The 23,569-nt window shown below is 36.4% G+C and overlaps 1 protein-coding gene and 2 long non-coding RNA genes across 3 annotated transcripts; 2 read left to right on the top strand and 1 right to left on the bottom strand.

Annotated features, from left to right (window-relative positions):
* The first annotated feature begins 2,276 nt into the window (after positions 1-2,276).
* On the top strand, positions 2,277-5,545 carry LOC145641884 (heat shock cognate 70 kDa protein 2). Its single transcript, XM_081692907.1, has 2 exons — positions 2,277-2,580; positions 3,604-5,545. Exons 1-2 carry the CDS (start codon positions 2,367-2,369, stop codon positions 5,331-5,333), a joined length of 1,944 nt encoding a protein of 647 aa, XP_081549033.1. The 5' UTR covers positions 2,277-2,366; the 3' UTR covers positions 5,334-5,545.
* Positions 5,546-9,961: 4,416 nt separating this feature from the next.
* LOC145641885 (uncharacterized) lies at positions 9,962-13,590 on the top strand. The gene is made up of 3 exons (XR_014115581.1): positions 9,962-10,062; positions 11,710-11,901; positions 12,943-13,590. It is a non-coding gene; the product is annotated as an uncharacterized LOC145641885 (long non-coding RNA).
* An 8,724-nt stretch (positions 13,591-22,314) lies between these two features.
* Positions 22,315-23,333, bottom strand: LOC145556153 (uncharacterized). The gene is made up of 2 exons (XR_014091776.1): positions 22,985-23,333; positions 22,315-22,510 (listed from the first exon to the last, which is right to left on the bottom strand). It is a non-coding gene; the product is annotated as an uncharacterized LOC145556153 (long non-coding RNA).
* Between the last annotated feature and the right edge of the window lie 236 nt (positions 23,334-23,569).

Raw genomic sequence — 23,569 nt, forward strand, 5'->3', positions numbered from 1 at the left:
CCGGAACCTGCGGTTCCTAACAGGTTTCGGTTCCGATTCAGGGTATCTTGATTTTTTTGCTCACCCCTAATTTAAACTAGAAACGCAATCAATATTAGCGGTTTAATACCAGCTATCGCTAGGATTAAAAAAAAAACTAATAACCGAGCTTACGTGGACGGTTCTCTAGTTTGCTAATGGGAAGTTTTTTTTTTTGACAAGAAGAAAAGGGATTTCATTAATAAAAAAAAAAGAAAACGACACTTACATATAATTCCTAAAAAATCAAGAATTCCAACATAATTAAAACTAAATACATCGTAGATTTGATTAACAATTGCCTTAATAAAAAAAATTCATCTGAAGCAATACAAATTGTGAGTTCGCACTGATTCGGCTTGAAATCCACTGATGCGTAGTCGTCTAAGTGAAAATACTCATGTGGTCCTCCGGATTCTTGTAGAGATTATGAAACCCTAGATCTTCAATTTTCACAAAACAAACACAAAAAGAAAATAACTCAAGACAAAAATCATCATCACAAGGATGAGATCTATTTATTGAAAGCAATTGAAAGGTTTTTCGGGCTTACCACCGGCAAAAGTAACAGTGAAAACCCCTACAAAGATTCACAACTGAGACCAAGAGGAAAATAGATGATAAAGATGGAGAGAAAAGGGAGAAGAGAGAAGGAAAACCTTCAAAGAAATTGAAAAAACCTAACAATGGAGGCTAGGAAAACCTTTCCAAGGGAAAAACCCTAAAAGGAACCACAAAAACCCTTCAAAGGAGAAAACCGAGAGGGAACGGAAAAGTATTTTTTGAACCAACGTATATACGGAATTAGTTTACAATATATAGCATTATTTGCGAAAATTGCTCCAAAAAAAGTGAAAACAAATTAATACACGTGAATTATTCAAAAAAGCAAAAAGAAATTTCAAAAAGTAAAATCCCATCTCCACTAGTCTAGTACTCTAGTCCACCATCATCAAAACACCTTAGACTAATATTTTTCTTTTCTATTTTTTTTTTCTTTGTTTTGTTTTGTTTTTGAGTATTTTTTTTGAAGAATAGACTAAGGGGCCGTTTGGTTAGTAGAGGGGAAAGGGAAACACATTAGGAAAGGGAATGAGAGAGAAAGGAAAGCAACTCCCCCATTTATAATGTGTTGTTTGTTTTATTAAAAAAGAATGGAATCAAATATGAAGCACCATCCACCACCACCACTGTTCTCCACTACCACCATTGCAAATGTTAGTCCTCAAGCCTCCAACACTGCCACCTCCCGCCGCCGACTCCGACACCCATCGTCCGACTCCTACACCCACCGCCCGCCGCCGTACCCATGCCATCCTTCTTCTCTCTAATTTTTTTTTATATTTTTTTTCGTAGATCTGGTAGTTTGTTAGTTTTTAGGGTGTTAAGGGTTGTTTATTTGAGTGTTTGAGGTTGTTTATGGGGTGGTTTGGGTTGTTTATTGAGATGGTTAGGGTTTTTTTGGTGGTTTTCATGGTGGTTTTTTAGGGTAATAGCGGCTAACGTGGTGGGTGTAAGGTTATTTTCGGGTGGGTTTGGGTGGTTTCGAGGAGGGTGAGTATTTTTCCGGGAGGGTTTTGGGTGGTTTCGGTAGGCAAGGGTGGTTTTGGGTGTGGGTGGGTTTTTTTCCTTGGTGGTTTTGGGTGGTTTCGGTGGTGAAGGATGGTGGTGAGTGTTTGGGCGATGTTTCCGGTGGCCAGGCGGTGATTCTGGTGGCGCGCGATTGGGAGGTGGTGTTGATGTCTGGCCGATGTTTGTGGTGGCTGGGCGGTGGTGTGGGTGGTCAGTTGGTGTTTTCAATGGTGGTCAAGGTAGTTAGAAATTTAGTCAAGGTAGTTGCTGAAGAAGAATTTGGGGGTTTGGGTGATTCCCTTGGGGGGGGGGGTGGGGAATGAAGATAGAGGAAAATGGGGTAATGGGAGGGGTAAAGGGAATGATTGATTTTGTCTATCAAACATCAACAAAGGGATTCATGGTAGTTGATTCCCATTTCCTTTGTTGAATACCCCCAACCAAACGGCCCCTAAGATATTTTTGGCAAGTAGCACAACTCATACACGGTGATACCCTAAAACCCCATTGGTCCGCAAGCCACAAAAAGACCACCAAAATCCAACCCTTCTTTCCCACTTCAATCCAACGGCCCAAAATCCATCCGAACATTCTAGAAAAACTCAACTCTCCTCTTTTCCTTTCCCTTTCTTCACATGACATAAGCCTATAAATACTCCTAACCCTAACTCTTCTCTCCTCCTCTCTCTCAGCCGCTGCTACAATTCACTCTCTCTTCAACTTTCTCTCTCCTCAACTTTCTTCTTCTCCCGTTCTTCTACTAACGGAAGATTATAATGGCTGGTAAAGGCGAAGGTCCCGCCATTGGTATTGATCTCGGCACGACCTACTCGTGTGTTGGAGTATGGCAACACGACCGTGTTGAGATCATTGCTAATGATCAGGGTAACAGAACCACCCCTTCTTATGTTGCTTTCACTGATTCCGAAAGGTTGATTGGTGATGCTGCCAAGAATCAGGTTGCCATGAACCCCATTAACACCGTCTTTGGTATGCTCTCTTTCTCTCTCGTACTATTTCGTTCTAGATCTGTTGGGTTTAATTTGGTTTGTTTTGAGGTTGATTTTAGATCTGTTTTAGTTCATGCTATTTTAGTACTTGGAATTGTTTAGTGGTTGATAATGCTTATTTGATCTGTTTAGTAGTGTTTGATGATTTTTGCTTAGTTTTGGAGTTGACATGAATTTGAACCAGACTTGGATTTTGCTTAGTTTTCGGATCCGTGTTATGCTGAATTGAGTTGAATTTGAATGTGTTAGCTTCTACAAAGTTATAGTGAATGTCTAAATAGTTGTGTATAAACGCGCGAAACTTAGATTTAAATCTGGAACTGTACATGTTGAAATCAGATCTTGACGTTCTGAACAGTAAATCTGTTGTTTAAATTTAATAGTAATATTTGTTTAAATTTAAGTTGATATAGTTTTATTTCAGTGTAAAAATTATATGTTTTACTTTTGTTACACACTAGAGTATGATTTTGCTGCTACATTTGGAAGAAATTAGAATGATATCGATATAACATGCTAAACCAGAAAACATGGATCTATGTTTTTGATTAAATCATTGAGCAATTGTGAATGTATTCGATATTCAGCTCTATATTTACAGTAATGATAACTTGTTATGCTAAATTGCAATTGCGTTACTTAGAATTTAACAAATGTTCTATTTATGGTCTTGTTGCTTTCACATGGGTCACTTTAGTGTTTTGGTTTTGGTTAATGATATGAATTAGTGAGGAAAAGTTGATATATTGGTGATTTTGCTGTCTTGCATTATGAAATAATGTGCTTTTTTTAAGTAATATAATTGTATTGTATTGACAAAATAAATTAATTACATTGATAAAGATATTTCTGTGGTTATCGTCGCAGATAATGATGTATAATGTTGTGGTTTAGAAATTAGGTAGAAAGGCTGTGTTTTACACTATTTCTGTTTAGAACTTTTATTTAATGTTCTGCTGTCTGTGCACCATCTGATTGGGAATATGGTATGATTTAAATGCAGATGCTAAGAGGTTGATCGGAAGGAGATTTAGTGATGCATCAGTTCAGGCTGACATGAAGTTGTGGCCATTCAAGGTTACACCCGGACCAGGGGAGAAGCCCATGATTGTTGTAAGCTACAAGGGCGAGGACAAGCAATTCGCTGCTGAGGAAATTTCCTCCATGGTCCTTACCAAGATGAAGGAGATTGCCGAGGCTTACCTTGGTTCAACTGTGAAGAACGCTGTTGTTACCGTCCCTGCCTACTTCAATGACTCTCAGCGTCAGGCAACCAAGGATGCTGGAGTTATTTCTGGCTTGAACGTTATGCGTATCATTAATGAGCCAACTGCTGCAGCTATTGCTTACGGTCTTGACAAGAAGGCCACCAGTGTTGGTGAGAAGAATGTGCTCATCTTTGATCTTGGAGGTGGTACTTTTGATGTGTCTCTTCTTACCATTGAGGAGGGTATCTTTGAAGTCAAGGCCACCGCTGGTGACACCCATCTTGGAGGTGAGGACTTCGACAACAGAATGGTCAACCACTTTGTTCAGGAATTTAAGAGGAAGCACAAGAAGGATATCAGTGGAAACCCAAGGGCTCTCAGGAGGTTGAGGACAGCTTGTGAAAGGGCAAAGAGGACTCTTTCATCCACTGCTCAAACCACCATTGAAATCGATTCTCTCTTTGAGGGTGTTGACTTCTACTCACCTATCACTCGTGCTCGTTTTGAGGAGTTGAACATGGACTTGTTCAGGAAGTGTATGGAGCCTGTTGAGAAGTGTTTGAGGGATGCTAAGATGGACAAGAGCACCGTTCACGATGTTGTTCTTGTTGGTGGATCCACTAGGATTCCCAAGGTCCAGCAATTGTTGCAAGATTTCTTTAACGGCAAGGAGCTTTGCAAGAGCATCAACCCTGATGAGGCTGTTGCCTATGGTGCTGCTGTCCAAGCTGCTATCTTGAGTGGTGAAGGAAACGAGAAGGTCCAAGATCTTTTGCTTTTGGATGTTACTCCTCTTTCTCTTGGTCTTGAGACCGCTGGCGGTGTTATGACTGTTCTTATCCCAAGGAACACCACCATCCCCACCAAGAAGGAGCAGGTATTCTCCACATACTCCGACAACCAGCCTGGTGTGTTGATCCAGGTCTATGAAGGAGAGAGGACCAGGACCAGGGACAACAACTTGTTGGGTAAATTTGAGCTTTCTGGCATTCCCCCAGCACCAAGGGGTGTTCCTCAAATTAATGTCTGCTTTGACATTGATGCCAATGGTATCTTGAATGTTTCTGCTGAGGACAAGACCACTGGACAGAAGAACAAGATCACAATCACCAATGACAAGGGTAGGTTGTCCAAGGAGGAAATTGAGAAGATGGTTCAGGAGGCCGAGAAATACAAGTCTGAGGATGAGGAGCACAAGAAGAAGGTTGAGGCCAAGAATGCTCTTGAGAACTACGCCTACAACATGAGGAACACTGTTAAGGATGAGAAGATCGGTGCCAAGCTTTCTGACGATGACAAGAAGAAGATTGAGGATGCCATTGACTCCACCATCCAATGGTTGGATGGCAACCAGCTTGCTGAGGCCGATGAGTTTGAAGACAAGATGAAGGAGCTTGAGAGCATTTGCAACCCAATCATCGCCAAGATGTACCAAGGTGCTGGTGGTGACATGGGCGGTGGCATGGAGGATGAAGGTCCCACTTCCGGTGGCGGTGCTGGTCCCAAGATCGAGGAAGTCGACTAAGTTATTACTTTCAGTTTTTATTTAAAAATATGCAACTCTTTTAATTTCTGGTTTAGACAATTGATTTTTGGAAAATGGTATCAACAGTGAGTTAAAAATCACTGTTATTTTGGGATTGTAACAGCTGCATTTTGCTGTAGGACAAGTTTACATTAGGTTTTATTGCCAAGTTGCCAACTCTTATGAAGAAGAATCATACATTTTCACCGGCATATTGAGTTTTGAGTTGTCTTCGTATTAAGTTCTTGTTTGCCATTTTTTCTAATGTTGTTCTGAGCCTACTTATTTTGTCAGGTAAAGAATTGTACTATGTTTTAAATCACTCTTAAAAGCTGAAAAAAGAGCAGTCTATTAATCTGATTATTTGTTTGTCCACTTTGTTGAACGCCTACTTAAATCCCACAAAAAATGACTATTTAAATTTGACAAAATCTGAAAGAGCATATATACTTGACGAATTTAGTACAGCAACAATTTCAACTTCAAACAAGTTGAATTCAGACCTAGATTTTTAAAGAGATTAGAGTGAACCAGTAGTAAAGCTGCCATTGACTGGTTATATTTGTCGGATTTTGTTTCCCATTATTTCAGGAAAATGATATTTATCATGCTGCCTTTTTTGTTTCATTCTCTTCGTTTACCTTTTGCCCCATTCTCTGTCGTGGAATTTATGTTGCAGGACAGAAGGCAATCTGGAAGCACAGATGGATGCATATTGAATGTCAAAAGGCAAATGAGACTTGCTGGAGATGTTGCTGGAACTAGGAAAGCTGGGTGTAGTATTCTCCAGTTATGATTTGAAGCTAAAGCCTGGAAAACCTGAACGATCAGATTGTTTTTCTGTCAAAGTGCGCTGAGGTCAACTCAAACAGGTATACATTGTTAAATTTCATGCAATGATAAATGCATAACAATGATCATTTTTCCAATTGTTAGCCTAGTGTATGTTGTACATTAGTGATTTTTATCATGATTGAATCACTATGGTTTATGTAAATTTTGGTAATATCAGTGCTATAAATATGCAATTCATTGAGTCAGACGGATTCATCCTTAATCTGAATATTTCAGGGTTAAGTGATATCTCATTTTGACTGATCATGTAGGGCTAATAGCATCCATCCTTCTATATTTCCCTTACCCTGCTGGTGCTAGAATATTATCGTGTTGAGCTTGTCTTTTGTTCAATTTTATCGTCTGATCAAGCCATGGGTTACATTGATCAAACACCTAATACTCGATACTCGTATAGAGCTTGTGAAAACATTGAATAGTGTATCTGCTTGGAAGGTCACCAGATATTATTGTGTTGAGCTTGTCTTTTTGTTCAATCTTTCTCTTTCATATGTTTCATGTCGTTTTCTGTTTGTAATAGATATATGTCGAAATAGAAAGGTTTCTAAGATAAAGGAAGAACAAGGGCTTATCAATGAAGCTGCTGAATTATTGCAAGAGATAGCGGTAAGTGTAACTGCTTATGTGTATGATTCCTTGTGTGGTTCATAAAATAAATCAGGAGTATTATTTTTGGCAAAAGTTGTGTAATTGGTACTGCAGGTTGGAACCTTTGGTGCAATGGCAAAAACTAAAAGGATTGCTTTTATTCTTGAGCAAGTAAGTTCCAATTTTCGAGTTTTGTTTGTTCCATTATCTCCTCTCCTGGCAGTAATAGTTTACTGTTGAAGTTAAATGTTACTACTTTATTGTTTTAGTCGTGTTTAACTGTTGATGATGATCAGAGTTAACATTTGGAAAATTCTTCTGTTTTTCAGGACTTCAGGTTCGCCTATGTTTAGACGGTAATGACTATGTTCAGGCTCAAATCCTATCCAGGAAAATCAGTCCCGGAATTTTTGATATTGATCCTTTAAAAGAAAAGACGAAACCTAAGGAAGGTGATGCCATTGTAGAGAGGCCCTGCTAATATTATAATGTTACCAGAATTGAAGCGTATTTATTACGAATTGATGATTCAGTGAGTTAAAGATTCTCTTTAAAAGTACTTTTTAAATTCTGTTCTTTCTAGGATATCTATGTGTTTTTGAATTTTCTTTGTTTTTTTCCTGGGGATTATTAGTTTCATTTCTCATTAAGTAGATTTTGCCTGGCACCAATGCAGCATGACTTTTTTGTGGTTACAAACAGTCGTATTAATGTACTTTCTTCTTGGACTTTTGTGCTTGGAAAATTTGTGTGTTTCGTTATTTCTTTCGTTGGTATTCGGGAATTCTTTCACATTCTTAAGAGAGATTAAGCTGGTAGAGATAATAGACGACTAATGGCATAATTGGAGCAAAGTAAAACTTGAGTAAAATTTATGAGGTGACTTTTTAGGCTAATCGTCCATGAAAAATTCTCTTTTAGCCGTAAGCTTAGTGGACAGCCATAGGTTCCTTTTATTCCCTTCAGCTTCTGCTCTCACTCTCTAACCATTCCATGATTATAAATGTGTTCGATTATAATAGCGGTGTTGAAAATTAATGAAACTGCTTTGGGGGGAATTTTACTAGTGGAAATGAGATGTATCGTGAGGAATCATTGATGTTAGGAAGGGTGGAACGAAATTGATGTGTTAGGAGGGAGTGGTGGAAAAGGGAACAATTTCTAGGTTGGAGGTCGGGACAACTTTTCCTTCCATACAAGTGAAAGGATAACAACCCTTAATTATATTTCTCAATAAATCACGCACCCGAAATCTCAAAAAATAATTAGCCCTTGGGCATATAACCCCCTGCTGGAAAGCTGACCAGGAAGGACAATTGAAGAATCTTATCAATTCATCATAACTCAACTATCACCCTCTTGTCATAGGAAGAGAACCTCTTGGAGGTAAACCACCGTCTCTCAGGCCCCGACTGACTGATTCTACCATAGAGGCCAACGATAGACAAATAGGGGACATGATTCACATAGATATTGTAAGTCACGCTTGGGCTGCTTTAATGGTTGTTCATATCAAGCTTAGATGAATTGAAATATTCTTAAAACAATTAGTTTTGTTATGTAACTTTAACGCTTTGTTTGGATAGCAAAGAAGGAAGGAAAAGAAGGGGAGGGAAAATGGAGGAAGGGAAGGGAAAAGAAAGGGAGGGGGAGGTGAGCTCCATTTTCCCTCCAAATCTCTCCAATTTTGGAGAGATTATGGTTATTATAGAGAAAGGGAAAATGGATCCCTTCCTCTCCTTCCCCTTCCTTCCCCCAATCTTCTACCCAAACAAGAGATTTTGTCCCCCTCCATTTCTCTTCTCTTCTTTTCCTTCCATTTCTTCCTATCCAAACAAAGTGTAAAGGTTGCCGTACTCTACTTGTACATTTTTTTTGGTTGAATTTCTGAAACTTTTCTGGTGTTGCTTTTGTGGAATTTGAAATCTGATCTCATTCTTGTCTAGACTACCATGACATGGTTGCTTTTGTTTGATCACCCTAGAAAATGCCATCCATGCTATTGTTTAGACATTTTTCATTGGAAGGGGTTGATTATATGGGGGGTCGATGAGTTTCTTCTGATACTACAAGCACCACAATGACTACCTTGAAATAATATATGTCGATACCAACGCAAAAGTCGACTAAAGCATACAATGATACAAACTTATGAAGACTTAAAAGTCTAAACGTAAAAGTTTGTACGTCAAAAAATGGTGGGAGAAGTGAATCTACCAAAGTTACATGATTTCACAAGGGCCTTATAAACAATCGATGCTTTGGCATAATGATTTCCCTTACCAATTAGTATCATTTACCCTGAATCAAGTACTTGACTACATCCCTGATTTCAAGTTGTTAATTAGAGGTGTCAATTCGGGTATTTGGATCGGGTTTGATGAAGTCGAGTCGAATCGGGTCTATTTTCAGGTCAATTTATAATGCATTGTTGTATCCATACGAGTCAAAATCAGAATTGGATTAATCCGAGTCAAATCAAATCGTGTCGGTTGAATTTGTTTTTGACAAATCTAATTTTCACAACCAACTTCCCTTGCCATACGAGTTACCATGCCTACTTCAGTACTTCCAATGCTTATTTTGCAAACAAGTTGGCAAGGCCCGTCCGATTTAACATAATGATTTTTAGCATTTGATTCAGCCCGAACTCTACTCGGCCGATCCCATGATCACCTCTCTGTTGTTAGTTAAATTTCTACACAATGTCATTTACAATTATATCTCTCAATGCACATTTGAATGACAATTTTACTCTTTATTAACTCGATAATATAGGATATCAACTTGTATTTTCTTTGAAAAAGTGATGTATTTTAAAAAAAATAATTATTAAAATAAACAAGTATCTATAGATTTATATCCTTATGCTATGGGGTATACTTTTTTTTTTTTTCCGTGTTATTTATTTATTTATTTTTTGAAGGAACAATGTTGTTTTTTTTTTTTTATTTTTTTATTTTTAAAATGTTGATAAGATCTTACGGAGTAATAATTAGGAAAAGATTACTCCTGAATTAATTATCTTAAAAATTAGTACTGAGTTATTAATTATTTTCATAACTCATTTTTTTACTCATATTTAATCTAATCATCTAAATTCCTAGGAGTTTTTTTGAGACAAATAGGTATTATTAAAGCTATATATCTTCACAATTTTTTCCCCCTCTGTATTTAGAAAGCCGAGGGGTCATCACAGTTACGTTTCCACGATACTACTTTGGCTTCTTTCAGTCTTCCGCCCGCTCAGCTAGCACAGTTACGTTTCTAGGTTTTAAAGTTGAAGGTATATTCATTCATTCAACCCTAGTCTAGATTCATTGCCACAATTAAATCGATTTACCCATTACACAAATCTTCAGTCACTTACTCACTTATATATTATGCCATAGATTTTCATAATATCAATTGATTAATGCACAATTAGGTAGATTAAAGCTAACCCATCATCAAAATTCTGTGTGAGATTAAGGTGAAAATGGAGAAAAAGTTTCATTCAGAGAATGAATCAGATAGGATCTCTGAATTGCCAGAATTCATTAAAACACATATATTGTCATATTTGGATACTAAAGATGTAGTTAGAACTAGCACTTTGTCGAGGTGTTGGCGGGCATTGCCTACTTGGCTTCTCGATTTGGATTTGAGTAGTTATAGTCTTAGTACGGCACTCACGAATGAGTGGGGAGGTTTCTATGCGTTTCTTGATCGAGTTTTTGAGTCGAGTTTTGAGGTTGATAAGGTTAAGCTCTATGTGCCGGGTTTTGGGTTTGATTTGAAGTCTCGCTTGGATCATTGGCTTGATGGTGCTGTTAGACGTCGTGTTAAAGAATTAGAATTAGAGATTGGTGTGCGGGAATGTCCTAGATATAATTTCCCTGAAAGTAGTCTTGTTGCCCATTCAATCACGAAATTGAAGTTGCATAAATGTGAGATGAAATTTTTATTTGTGATGGATAATCTGTTGCCTTCTTTACAAGAGCTCTGTCTCGAAGATGTTTGTTTAAATAGTATGGCGTTGGAGAGTTTACTTGGTAATTGCATTAATCTTAAGAATGTCACTTTAATGAATTGTGATGGGTTTAGAAGAGTAGAAACCTCAGGTCTTACTAAACTTGAGAAGGTGACTTTTGGGTATAGTGTTCATGTGGAATCGATTAAGGTTGATGCACCTAATCTTCTTGAGTTTAGGTACATATATGATGGCGACTCCGTTGATAATACATGTGAGATAGAGATTGTGGATTGTAAGATTATGAAACACTTGGAGTTAACTGGTTGTCATCTGAGCGACAATGACTTGGATTTCTTACTAGAGAATTTTCCACTCCTTGAAGAATTGTTTTTACAGAACTGTGATAATTTAGTAGATGTCGACGTTTATGGTCAAAATCTTGTCAAATTAGCTTTTGATAACTGTAGGGAGTTGGTGATAATTAGAAGTTCTACTCCTAATCTAAAGTTCTACACCTATATGGGAGAAGATCCCATACCCTTTGTGTACAAGGGTCCAGCTCTAAAATTGACAAACGCTTGCCTTCGCCTACATTCAGACCTTAGAAATGAATATTGGTTTGTTGGACTCGTCAAATTACTTGCAAAACTAAGTTATAGTGAAACATTGACAATTGATGTTGCTTCTGAGGAGGTAAAGTGAAGACTTTCTCCCCCTCACCCTCATGTAGTAATGTCAATAGATTCTTTTAAGGAGTAAAGAAAATACTATCTCCGTTACAAGTTATCTGCAACGATTTGACATAAAGCAGAGAGGGAAAATGTCTAATCGTTGCACATAACCTGTAACGGAGGTAGTATTTGACTTGCTTCTAACATTTTTTGGCCTTGTACTGCTCTGCATGCATTTTGTATCGGTTTATTATTACTAATGACTTTTTAAAAAATATATAATCATGTTATGTGGTTTCAACAACAGGATATTATAATTCCAGGATGGTTTAGGATATCCCGCCCTCCCCTGTATGCTGTCAAAAATCTGTTGATAGAGTTTCGACTGTCAAGACTTAAGTCTCCTGTTGCAGTTTTTGATTCTCTGCTTTGGCTTGCTCCTTGTCCAGAGTCTATATTCATATCCGACGGTGATTTTTCAGCTAGCAAGTCAATTAAGGTATTTTTTGGAGTCTTTAGTTTGCTTTGTTTAGATCACAATTGATTATTGCAGGTTTGTTTTCATCCTGCTCTTCTATATATCCGAGCAACCGCAAATTAACGTGGCGATAACAAACTTACATACTACCTCCGGTCCAAATTACTCGCAACTTTGGGGTATTATTTGTGAGATATAAAATATTCCAAAGTTGCGAGTAATTTGGACCGGAGGTAGTATATGTAGACACATAATACATTGACTGATTTGCCAAAAAAAAAAAAAAACATTGACTGAGATCCGAGACTACGAGGTAGGGGTATTGTGCTGTTGAAGGGTGGACTAGTGAGGCTGATCTTTCAAGTGATATAGGCCTTCCAACTCCAAGTCAATATTATGGCTAATTGGGAAATTAGATCTTGAAAATATCTATTTTGGTAAATAGTTTTGCTAAATTAGCTAATTTAGTAAAAGATCCTTGTTCTTCCAACTATTATTATTATAGAACCTAAAAGGAACAAGGAGAAAATTCTTATAGTATCCAAGTACCTATACTCAAGCTTTAGGCTCAGAAATTTGCATATTTTTATTTTGTTTATTAATTTACTTAGTTTGCTAATAGCTGTTCCATTAAATTTTAATTAGTATGAAGAGTATTTTGGGCTTCGGGAGCCATGTAGCACTAACAACAGTGGATGCAATGCAAAACTCTGTTGTTTTTCATCCGCCTTAATTTTTAATGGGTTATTGGAGTGTGTATTTTCTAGATGCTGGATATTGTATTGTTCTTTGTAAAATTTGGACTGGTGTTCCAAAATGTTGCCTTCAAGTCTTCAGTGTCGTTTATTCAGAAAATATGTTGTATATCATATGCCTCTAATTGACTTGCCCTTCGCACATAATTCTTTTATGTAAGTATACAACTTCATTATGGGTGTATCTGATTTTGGTTCAATAGTTAAAACATTGTTAAATTGGGTAATTTTATGATATCAGTACCTTTGAAAGTAGAAGTTTGTAAAAGAGTAATGATAGTCATTGGTTGTCTGCTTTGCATTTCAGTTTCTATACGATGAGAGGCCATTAAAAGGCTATAAGAATGGTGGTCGCTGGAAATCCTCCAACTGTTGGCAGCACACTCTCAAGAAAGTATGGATTGAAAATCAGGGAAGGGCCAACGATGATACGGAGCTGGTAAACTTTTTTGAGATGGAGAGGATTGGTGGGAAGGTAGAGTGTATAATCAAGAATCCCAAGCCCTGAATATTGAGCTGGAGTTGATAACGGCCTGTCTCCAGTCCATCGCTTCCCTCTCATGATTAACTGTGAATGTATGCTCCATTGGTGAATCTGAACCTTAGATAATTGCAGACTTGCAGTCTTGAGTATGTTTTGAACTTCTTGCAGCTTTAAATTTTTTTCTTTTTTTTAAATCTTTTGACATACACAATCATATACATTTGTAGTTGCAGCCTTGCAGGCCATATCTTTTGGTTTTGATGCTTTTTTTTTTTTTTTAGCTGGTATTTGAAGCATACATTGATACATGTTATCACTAATTCACTAAGGGCCTGTTCACATTTACTTAATTTCAGTTCAGTTCAGTTCAATTCAGCTCTAATCAGTTCAGCTCCAATCAGTTCAGTTCAGCTCTTAATTTTCCTCTCTCATAAAATATTCATTTCAGCTCAATTCAGTTCAGTTCAGTTCAGCTCCAATCAGTTCAGTTCAGTTCAGCTCAGCTCATTTCAATAAATGTGAACTGGCCCTAAGTTAGTCCAAGCAGCAACATGAATTATACTGTACATGTTAATTTATCATCAAATGGGATTTCCTAGCTACTGTAGTAAGTAACTAAGTACGGAGTAGTAATCACATGATTCAAATTAAACAAAATGACTTGTTTGGAAATATAAGTGAAGTCAGACTAATCACAACTGAACTTCTTTAGCGATCGTTTGTGAATTTAAGGTAGTCTTTCTACTATTTTTACAATTAGTTGAATAAAACAAATAGTATTATTTCAACAATTGTTAATTTGTCATGGTTAGATATAAATTTCGATTTTTATTGAATAATAATAATAATAATAATAATAATAATAATAATAATAATAATAATAATAATAATAATAAGTATTTGTAAATATTGTTGTAAGTAATGGTATGGAGTATTAAAATATTTATATTTAATAGAGTATATCATTTATACAGGATCCAATTCATTTCTATGGATATGTAATTATATTAACTTTATTCAATTAATGCTCAGTAAATAATTTTAATTTAGCAAAATAAATTCAATTCATTAAAAATAAATTTAAGGCCCTATTTGGTAAAGCAAGTGGTAGCGGCTAGTGGGTAGTTTTTAGCACTTGAGTAGTGGATATATAGTTGTTAAAGCAGTGAGTAGTTGTCAATTAGTAGTGGGTCTGGGTAAAGCCTAGCTGTCAAAGAAACAGTTAATAGTACGAGTGTTTGGTTAATATTTAGCGTTTATATACTAGTACTAAAATTCATAGTATATATTATGCAAAAAAAAAATAACCTAAATTTGATAAACGCTACTTGCTATCTTTATAACGCTATTATTTTTAACGTCTGAGGAAAGTTACCCAAACCCTATTTCTACTTCTAATTGCTACTGAATCACTACCTTGCCAAACACCCTTATTTTTTTTATTTGTAGTGTTTGGTTTAAAAGCTAATTGCGCTGATTCAAGCACTATCGTCAAACATGGCCTTTAGCATTTGACAATGTAGTGTTTGAGGTAGCTTTTAGTGGTGGGGATAACTAATAATATTAACTTTTGAAATTATAGTAGCTATTGAAAAATTATTACTGAATATACTTTTAGGGGAAAAAAAAATTCAATTTTATATGTTAACAGTCAATACTACTTGCCGAACACTTGTAATGCAATTATCTATTTTCATAGCTTTTTTTTTTTTTACCAGATAATACTAATATCATTAAATAATAGTCATACGACATTTACAATAATTACGATACGTAAATCACTTATTTAGAAAAAAAAAACCCATAAATTTTACAATTAAAATCATAACTAATTTGTATATTTCCACCGCTTCAAGCTTGACACGGGCAATAATTTTCAATATCTTTGCATCTTTTTCAAGTAGAGACTTTCGCAATCGGCGCTAATGTTTTAATCAAAAAGTTGATGACAAACCTCAAACTCATAGGAATCCAAATCACCTTCCCAAATATAATAATAACCATATATAAAAATAAATAAAAAAAATCTCATCCATGGATGAAAATCAAAATCCAAAAACGTAGAGGTAGGCAACGTGCCGTGCTAGGCCATTGCGGGTGCCTGGTGGTGGCTCATGCCGTGCCTGGTGGTGGCACATGCCGTGCCTACATCTTGGCGTGTCGTGCCTTGCTAGACCACCATTTAGCACACCTCAGCATGACCTACCGCGTCGGACACTGGGCCACCCATAATATTTTAAATTTTAAAATTTTTTTTTCAAACAACTTTTAAAATGGATATACTATTTAAATAATTTTATTAATTTAAGTTTATGTTTTTTTTATTATTATATTATTATGGAAAATATTTTGACAATTGCTACTAGGGAAAACACCTCGATTCATATTTGCTACCGTTTTATTTTTTTATTTTTTACTTTGCTACTACCTAAATCAGAGTTTGTTAGAAATTACTACCACTTAATGGAATCCGTTAAGTTTATTATAAAAAAAAGCCACCCCTCCCCCTTCCCCTGCCGGCGGCCAGAGCCAATAGATTCGGCCGGCGCCGACGACCTCACCCCCTTCCTTTTCCCCACCCAAGAAGACAACCCCACACCAAAATCAACCCCCCTCCCCGTTACCCCCATCGGAGGCGACCCCCCTCCCCTTCCCCCACCCAAAAACCGACAGCCCTAACCCTAAACCACCAGCCCAAAACCACCCTTAACGGGTTTTAGGGTTTCGTTCATGGTGGTTTTGGGATGGTGGTTTAGGGTTAGGGGAAGGGGAGGAGGGTCGGTTCCGGTAGAGGGAACAGGTAGGGGGGCTGAATTCGGTGGGGTTTGGCGGGGGAAAGGGAGGGGGGTTGGCTTCGTGGTGGGGGAAAGGGAGGGGGATTGGCTTCGTGGTTGGAGGAAAGGGAGGGGGTGGGGTCGCCGGTGCCGGTTGTAGCTTTGGGCGCCGGCCACCGATAGGTGGGAGGCAGTTGAGGGGAGGGGGTGACAGTGGGGTGGCTGGATGGTGGTTTGGCCCCACTAGCGGAAATTGTTACGATGTAAGGTGTTGGGTAGTAATTTCTAACAAACTCTGATTTAGGTGAAAAAAAAACTTAAACGGTAGCAAATATGAATCGAGACGTTTTTCCTGGTCGCAAATGTCAAAATTTTCTATTATTATTGTTCTTTTTATTATTAGGAAAAATTGACGAGAATAATCCCAATTTTGCTTCATTCGGTCAAAATAATCCCAACTTTCGATTATTTTTTAATAATCTGAACTTTAATATCAATTTGCTTCTAATGGTCCTAAGTGACCTTTAACCTGTTGAACAGATAATTTTTTTTAAACAAAAGTTAATATACATGTGTCATTACATGATTGGTCAAAATAAGTTTAATTTTTAATCGAGTTGCTAATTAAATCTTAACTAATATTATTAACTACCTATTTAATTTTTTTTTTTCTCTAAAAAAAAAAAAAACAACACCGCCTACCAGCGTCCAACCACCTCCCCGACCCCCAACCGCCCAAACCAGGCAACCCGTCTCCTCCACCATTCCCAAACCCACTCCCATGCTTGCCCCTGCCGTCCCTGTTCCCTCTTAACCACCATAGGCCCACAACGAAATGAAGGAGTTCTGTCTTCGATAAGTGCAATTACTAGATAAATCAAGGATCACTATTATGGAGATAATAAGTTCATTCTTTTGGGTCGTCATTATATGTTGTTAGACTATGATCAATGATCTTTGGGCTAGTCAAATAGTCCAAATCCCACTAGAATGGATCCTATGAGGTCATACACAAGGGTATTGAGTTAAGCAAGTTAGAGGCCCATTTATGGGCCTCACGAGTAAATAACTAATCATGAATTGGATTGGGCTAGCATAGTTAGATTAGAGTTAGGTTTTGGACTTGGTCATGGACTCTTATTTAGAGATGAGATCTATAAATAAGATCCATGCCTATGTTTGTATGATACAACACAATTAACAGTTAATTGTGAATCAGGCAACCAAAAATCCCGAAGCCCTCTCACTCTCTCTCTAACCCACGACTCTCTCTTTCCTCCCCCTTGAACTCTCGGCCGGCCACCCCTAGTGGCGCGTGTGGTGGTTCATGATTGGTTTTTTTTCTCGTTCTTCTCCTTAGAAGGTCAGTTGAAGGGTTCAATTGCAACTAACTAGCATTAGTGGAGGTCTTAATCTGTTCCCGTGGACCAAGTAGAGGAATCACGTTTGAGGTTCTTTGTCTCCATTTGTTCTTGTTCGATCACACGTGGAATCACGCTTCAAAGGTATTAATTCTAACTCTTTATGTGTTATGCATGATCTTGGGATTAGGTGCTATATGAATATGATTCATGTTTTCCGCAATTGTATCTATAAACTCCTACACGAAACCCTTTCCCTCCCCCAAAATCCTTAAAATATCCTTCTCCACCGCTTAAACTGCCCATCGCCCCTCCCCCAACTCTCGAAACCCCTATTGGCTAGGTCTCCGAGGATGAGCGAGGTGGAAATTGGGGGTTTTTGCGATGGGGGAGATTGATTTCAGGGATTTCGAGGGGGGTTTTGGGATGGCAGATGACGACTAGGAGTAAAGGGAAGGGAGGCATTGTTACCGGCCGGTGCGGGGGAGGTGGGTTTGGTCGTCGGTGTCGCGGTTGGAGTGTGGTGCCGGAGAGTGGCTAACCCTGCCTCCCTGGTTAGAGTTGCTGGGAGGAGGTGGTGGTGGTCTTTAGTTAATTAATTGAATTTTCTTTAATTTTAATTTTTTTTTTAATTTTTAAAAATTTCTTTGTTTTAATTTTTTTTTTTTACCAATTACGTCCTGACACGTGTCAACTAACTTGTTATAACAAGTTAAATGACCGGTTGAGACCATTAGTAGTAGATTGATATTAATAAAGTTCGAATTATTAAAAAATAATCGAAGTTGGGATTATTTTGGGTGAATGAGGGGAAGTTGGGATTTTGTCAATTATTATTACTATTACTATTACTATTTATTATGTTATTTTATGGCTGTGCCTAGCGGATCAAACTACCGTACCGCCCGCGGGTTTGTGTCGTGCTAGTTCCAAATTCTTGAAATCGTGTTCATGGCACGACTCACAACCCACTTCTCGGTCACCATACCGGGCGAGGCTAATCTCGTGTTGGGCCCGTGCCTCCCACGAGCCGGCATGGCCCATGCCCACCCTACCAAAACGTTAAAGAAAAACCATATTGGACTAAAGAAAAAAGGTCAGAAATAGTCTGATTTCCAAGAAAATTAGATTATTTCTGGTTTAAATGATCAAGAAAACTAAAACTCTGGAAGAGAAGAGGGAGAAGATAGATCAAGCTAGCATATTGTCGACAACTAACATCTATTTACACAACTAACCACCACTACAACAAACAACAGGTCCACAACTTTACTTTTTCGTCCGAAAGCATTGTGGAAAAGTAAGGGCCTGTTCTCTTCAGCTTAATTTCAGTTTAGTTCAGATCGTATCAGTTCAGTTCAGTTCAGCTTCTAATTTCCTTCTCTCATAAAATATTCAGTTCAGTTCAGTTCAGTTCAATTCAGTAAATGTGAGCATGCCGTAATTAAGCTTTTGACTCGATCAAATGAGTGTTTTGAGCCATTTTGTATATACTTTGGTGAGCGTCAACTCATTTTAAATTTTAAATACTAAGGTTTGTTGATTAGTTGATGTACTATTTAATTATTTCATGCTTGAACTAATTTAATTAGTAACCAAACTAATACTTTCAAAGTTTCAATGTCATTGAATTATGATTTTAATCTATATAGTTTCATGTCCAAGAATAATTGACTTGTTTGACTTTTTCATTATCTTTTGCCACATATTAAAACTAATTTTATCATGTAATACATTGTTAAATAGATACATGAAGTTTCATAATATCAACTTTTTTTAATATTTATTTCAAAATATTTAAATACACATTAGAATGCACAGGATGTATTATATTGCAAAAGGAAAAAAAAAATTAAAAAATTTACGTAGTTTTGTTTTCTGTCTTAGAATTTTCTAAATATAGCTTGTTGCTTGATTGATACTGATTGAAGTTAATAATTTCCCTCTTTTTCTTGCTTAATTGTGATTGTAGGCATGAAAATTTTAATTAAAGTGCCATGTTGGATATTATGTAAGTCAAAGGTCAAATTATTGACTCATTGATTATTTGATATTTAATTGAAGTAAATTAATTTGGGTGATGTATTACAGTAACCCATTTTAATTTGGTTTTATTATTGTCAAGCCTAATATCCAATACACATTAAAACTCTAACCCTAAGGAAGTCACACTCTATAAATAGAGCTCTATCAATTTCATTTGGGGGAGGAGGAAATCAAGAGGAAACAATGGGAATCAAATACAGAGAAAGCCTCTCAAATACTCTAAACCTCTCCATATAAAACCTCTCAAATACTCAATTTAGAAGAAGGACAACAAGCATTCGACGTGGAAGAGATTAAGCCTTGACGGCCCTCAACTTGAAGGAAAGAAGAACTTCAAAATCAGCAAGAACATCACCAGTTCAACCTCTACATCAAATAGTCATTGATCGAGATCAAGCCTCGTCAGCCCTCAATAAAAAATTCAAGTTTAAGGTCTACATCAACAATAAGGCAAAGATTTGCATCAATTGTACTGTCTTCGATCATGATCAAGCCCCGATGACCCTTGATCAAGAATCAAGTCAGCCTGTGAAACAAGTCAAAGTTAAAGTGGAGATCGAATCAGAGGAACACTTTGACTCATTTGTTTTGAATCTATATTTTGCAGATTTAAATTTTGTGTTTACAGTTATGTTACTAAAATTATAATAAACATAGTTACCTTTTATGAAGTATCTAGCGGTTGCTGGCGTGATACTTCAAGATGGGAGCACTTGAGGGTTTTTATCCTCTCATTTATTTCCACTTCTGAATAATATTATACATAATTAAGGTCAAAATAGTACATTGACATACGTGAAAATTTTGATTGTGTTAATTATTTTGCAACAGAAGGAGTATACTTTATATGTTAAGTCTTGATTATGTGTAAAAGCTACTTTCTATGAATTTTCCTACCACTTAGTTTCAACTCTTAGCTTTGTATATTCAAAATCTACATAAACACTAATTTGAGAAATAGTTTCAATTTAACACTATTCTAAAAATGGGTATATTAAAGAACACTACTATTTGGCAAATAATTCCTAATTTAATTCTTAAAAAAAAAAAAAAAACAAAAAACGATGTTATTTAAATTTTGTAATTACCATTTTTGATGATTGAATTTAAAAACCATAATGATAGTCAATGTAACTCTTGTCAAAAAAAAAAAAAAAAAAGGATAGTCAATGTAACCGATATTTTGCTGTAGAGTTAATAAAAATTCGAGTTGGGCCATAGTTTAGTATAAAATCTCATGCCAAATAGGCAAAATAATGTCAAGTTTGTTGGACTAAAGCGAGTTAACTAAGGCTTTTTTAGGGTTGAGTTTAGTTTTTAAACTAAAAATTTTTATCTTTGGAGTTGTCCAAACCCACATTTTTCAGATCGAATAAGCGAATTGGGCCATTGTTGAGCACCTGTATTTTGTGGCTAAAACGAGATTTTATGTAGGTGAAAAAAAAATTAGTGTGAGATTGAACTCGAAAAATTTAGAGATATGAATTCCTAAAAACAAAATGGTGCAATGATTGTGACACCACCAAAAAAAAAAAAAAAAAACACACCAAAGTGTTAACTCATTTGGTACAGTTCGTACCTCATACTTTAGAAGTTTAAGGTTCTAATCTGATCAAGTGAAGGTATTCAAAAAGTGGCCCAGACAAGAGAAAGTGACATGGTTCCTCTACCTCATCAAGAAATTTAAAAAATCGATCTTTGATCCGATCCAACCCAAACTGCTTAAAACTCCGTCTTGGATCGAATCGTTTTTTTTATGTTACAATTATGAATAAAACTTTTATAATATTTAATTTTCACCTTAAATATGTTACAAATTATTTAATGTTATGTGTTGTTTTACTTTAAAGGTTCGAAATATGCATGAAACAATCATTTTTTTTATGTAATGAAAACTATTAAATAAACATTTAACAATTTGAAAAGTGGTTCAAACTAGTTGGTCTAGGTTTGGTCCAAGCAAAGTCTGCTGGACTTCCGAGTCTTGAATTTAAATTTCCAATCTTCGTTCCTCTTTGGTTCGCTCCAATCCGGTGTTGGATTGGTGGATGACAGGGTAAAGTCGTATCCCCTGATCAAAAGTAATTCCTAAATCCTCTAACTAATGTAGATAGGGAAGTAGGATCGAATCCACGGAGAAACGAGTCTTTCTATTCCTAAATAATTAATATAATCTAGATTATAAAGTAACCAAAATATAATAATCGAAGGAAACTAAACTGATAAGAGTAAAAGTGGGAAAGAATAAAAGTAGGAGAAGAAATAATGAATAAAAGGCCTAGGGCATAGGTTCACCAATAAATAATATTCCAGGGTAAAACATAATAATCAACCATCAATGCATACATTAATCAGATCATAAAGGGCTTTCGCTACGTATTACAATCACACAATTAATTTACCGGTATTAAATCTCATCTCTCGAATCTCGACTTAACCATTTATAAATTAACCTGCCAATTGAAACTAGACCTAAACATCAATTCTCATCTGTCGAATCTCGAATCAATATTGTTAAACTCATGCATAAAAGATCTGCGCAAATCTAGTCACAGAGCATTAAATCAATCAATAGGAAATTAATCTAGCATTGACAAATAACAACAATAAATTACCCCTTCATATTATTTATGGATCCCCACAAACCCTAGAAATAAAGATACTCACACATAATAAAAACACTAGTAGAATAAAGCAATTGGCCACCGGTTTTGAACCGGTGGGCATTTGGGGGGTGGCAATAGTCTAATGCAAAGCCACCGGTTCAAAACCGGTGGCAAAAAACAAGTATTGCCACCGGTTAACCGGTGGCAATTATGCTTCCCGCTTTTTTTTTTTTTTTTATTTTTTATTTTATTTTTATATTACATATAAATGCCACCGGTTAACCGGTGGCAATAACATACTTTTTTTTTTTTTTTTTTTTTTTGTTTTTTCGGCTATTTGCTACAATAATAATAATAATTAAAAAAAAAACTCTGTAAAATATAAGGCAAATAACATCACAATCAATATAAGAGCGCAATGAAATATACTCACATTTATATTCAAATAATAGATTGTTATTGTACAATAAAAAAAAATTACAATGAAGTATTAAGTACAAAAAAAAATTACAATGAATTATACAATACAAAAAAAAAAAAATTACAACATTAAAAAATAACAATATTCCAAAATGAAAGTCTTGAATCCAGCATCAATTAACACCTGCATCAATTAAAACCCAGAAATTAATAAAACAAAAAAACAAAATGTGAAAAAAACCCAGAAACTCATGCATGTATACGGTCACCCGCAAAGGATGAAACAGAAAGAGAAAAGGCTTCAAAAAAAAAAAAAAAAACAGAAAGAGAAAAGGATGAAAACCCAAAATTTTCGCCCAGTGAAACCCAGTAAATTCGAAAATCAAATAACCCAAAAATTTCGAAAATTAAATAAACCCAATAATTTCGATTATCAATTAAAAACAGAAAATTTTCCAAATAAAAAACCCAAAATTAAAACAGAAAAATTTTGAAATCAAAAACCCAAAACCCAAAAAACAGAAAAATCAATTTCGAATTCCACCAAAAATAACAAAAACCCACCCACCATAACCACAACCACCACCAAAAACCACCACAACCCATGAACTCCACCAAAAATAACAAAAAACAAAATAAAAGAAAAAAGAGAAATTACCTCGAATTTAAGCAAAAACCCCCGAAATTATCTTGAATTTGTGTTATAAAGGTCTAATTCGACCATGAAAACTCTAGATCTAGAGTTTTCATGGTCGAATTAGACCAGAAAACCCATATTTTCATCACGAGGAGAGAGTAAGTGCGACAATAAGCTTGATGGTTAATGGCGGTGGTTGTTGATGCGGCGGTGGTTGTTGTTGGGCGGTGGACGAGCCGAACGAAGGAGAGAGGAAGATACCGCGAGAGAGGGAGAAGATTAGGGTTAAGGAGAGAGAAAGAGAAGAGAGATCAGAAGAGAGGAGGAGGTCGACGAGAGAGATTCAGGGTAGAGAGAGAGAGAGAACAGAGAGGGGGAGTAAGAACGAAGGAGATAGAGAGAAGGAGGAGAGCAGGAGGAGAGGTGATAGAGGTGAGAGAAGATTAGGGTTAGGTATATAAAGGAAGGGGAAAGAGAATGGTGGGCTTTTTTTTTTTTTATTTTTATTATTTGATTATTGCCACCGGTTCAAAACCGGTGGCCTTTATCATTTATGCCACCGGTTCGGTTTGAACCGGTGGCAATGTACATATGCCTAATCCCGCC

The sequence above is a fragment of the Chenopodium album genome, chromosome 8 (genome assembly GCF_948465745.1).
Source record: "Chenopodium album chromosome 8, dcCheAlbu1.1, whole genome shotgun sequence".
In the NCBI taxonomy this organism is placed as follows: domain Eukaryota; kingdom Viridiplantae; phylum Streptophyta; class Magnoliopsida; order Caryophyllales; family Amaranthaceae; genus Chenopodium; species Chenopodium album.

What these genes read in the sequence shown, in the direction of transcription:
- LOC145641884 (XM_081692907.1), top strand. Translation starts at nt 2,367, where the DNA reads ATGGCTGGTAAAGGCGAAGGTCCCGCCATTGGTATTGATCTCGGCACG. An exon ending in CCCCATTAACACCGTCTTTG is followed by an intron (nt 2,581 to 3,603) that starts GTATGCTCTCTT and finishes ATTTAAATGCAG; the next exon opens with ATGCTAAGAGGTTGATCGGA.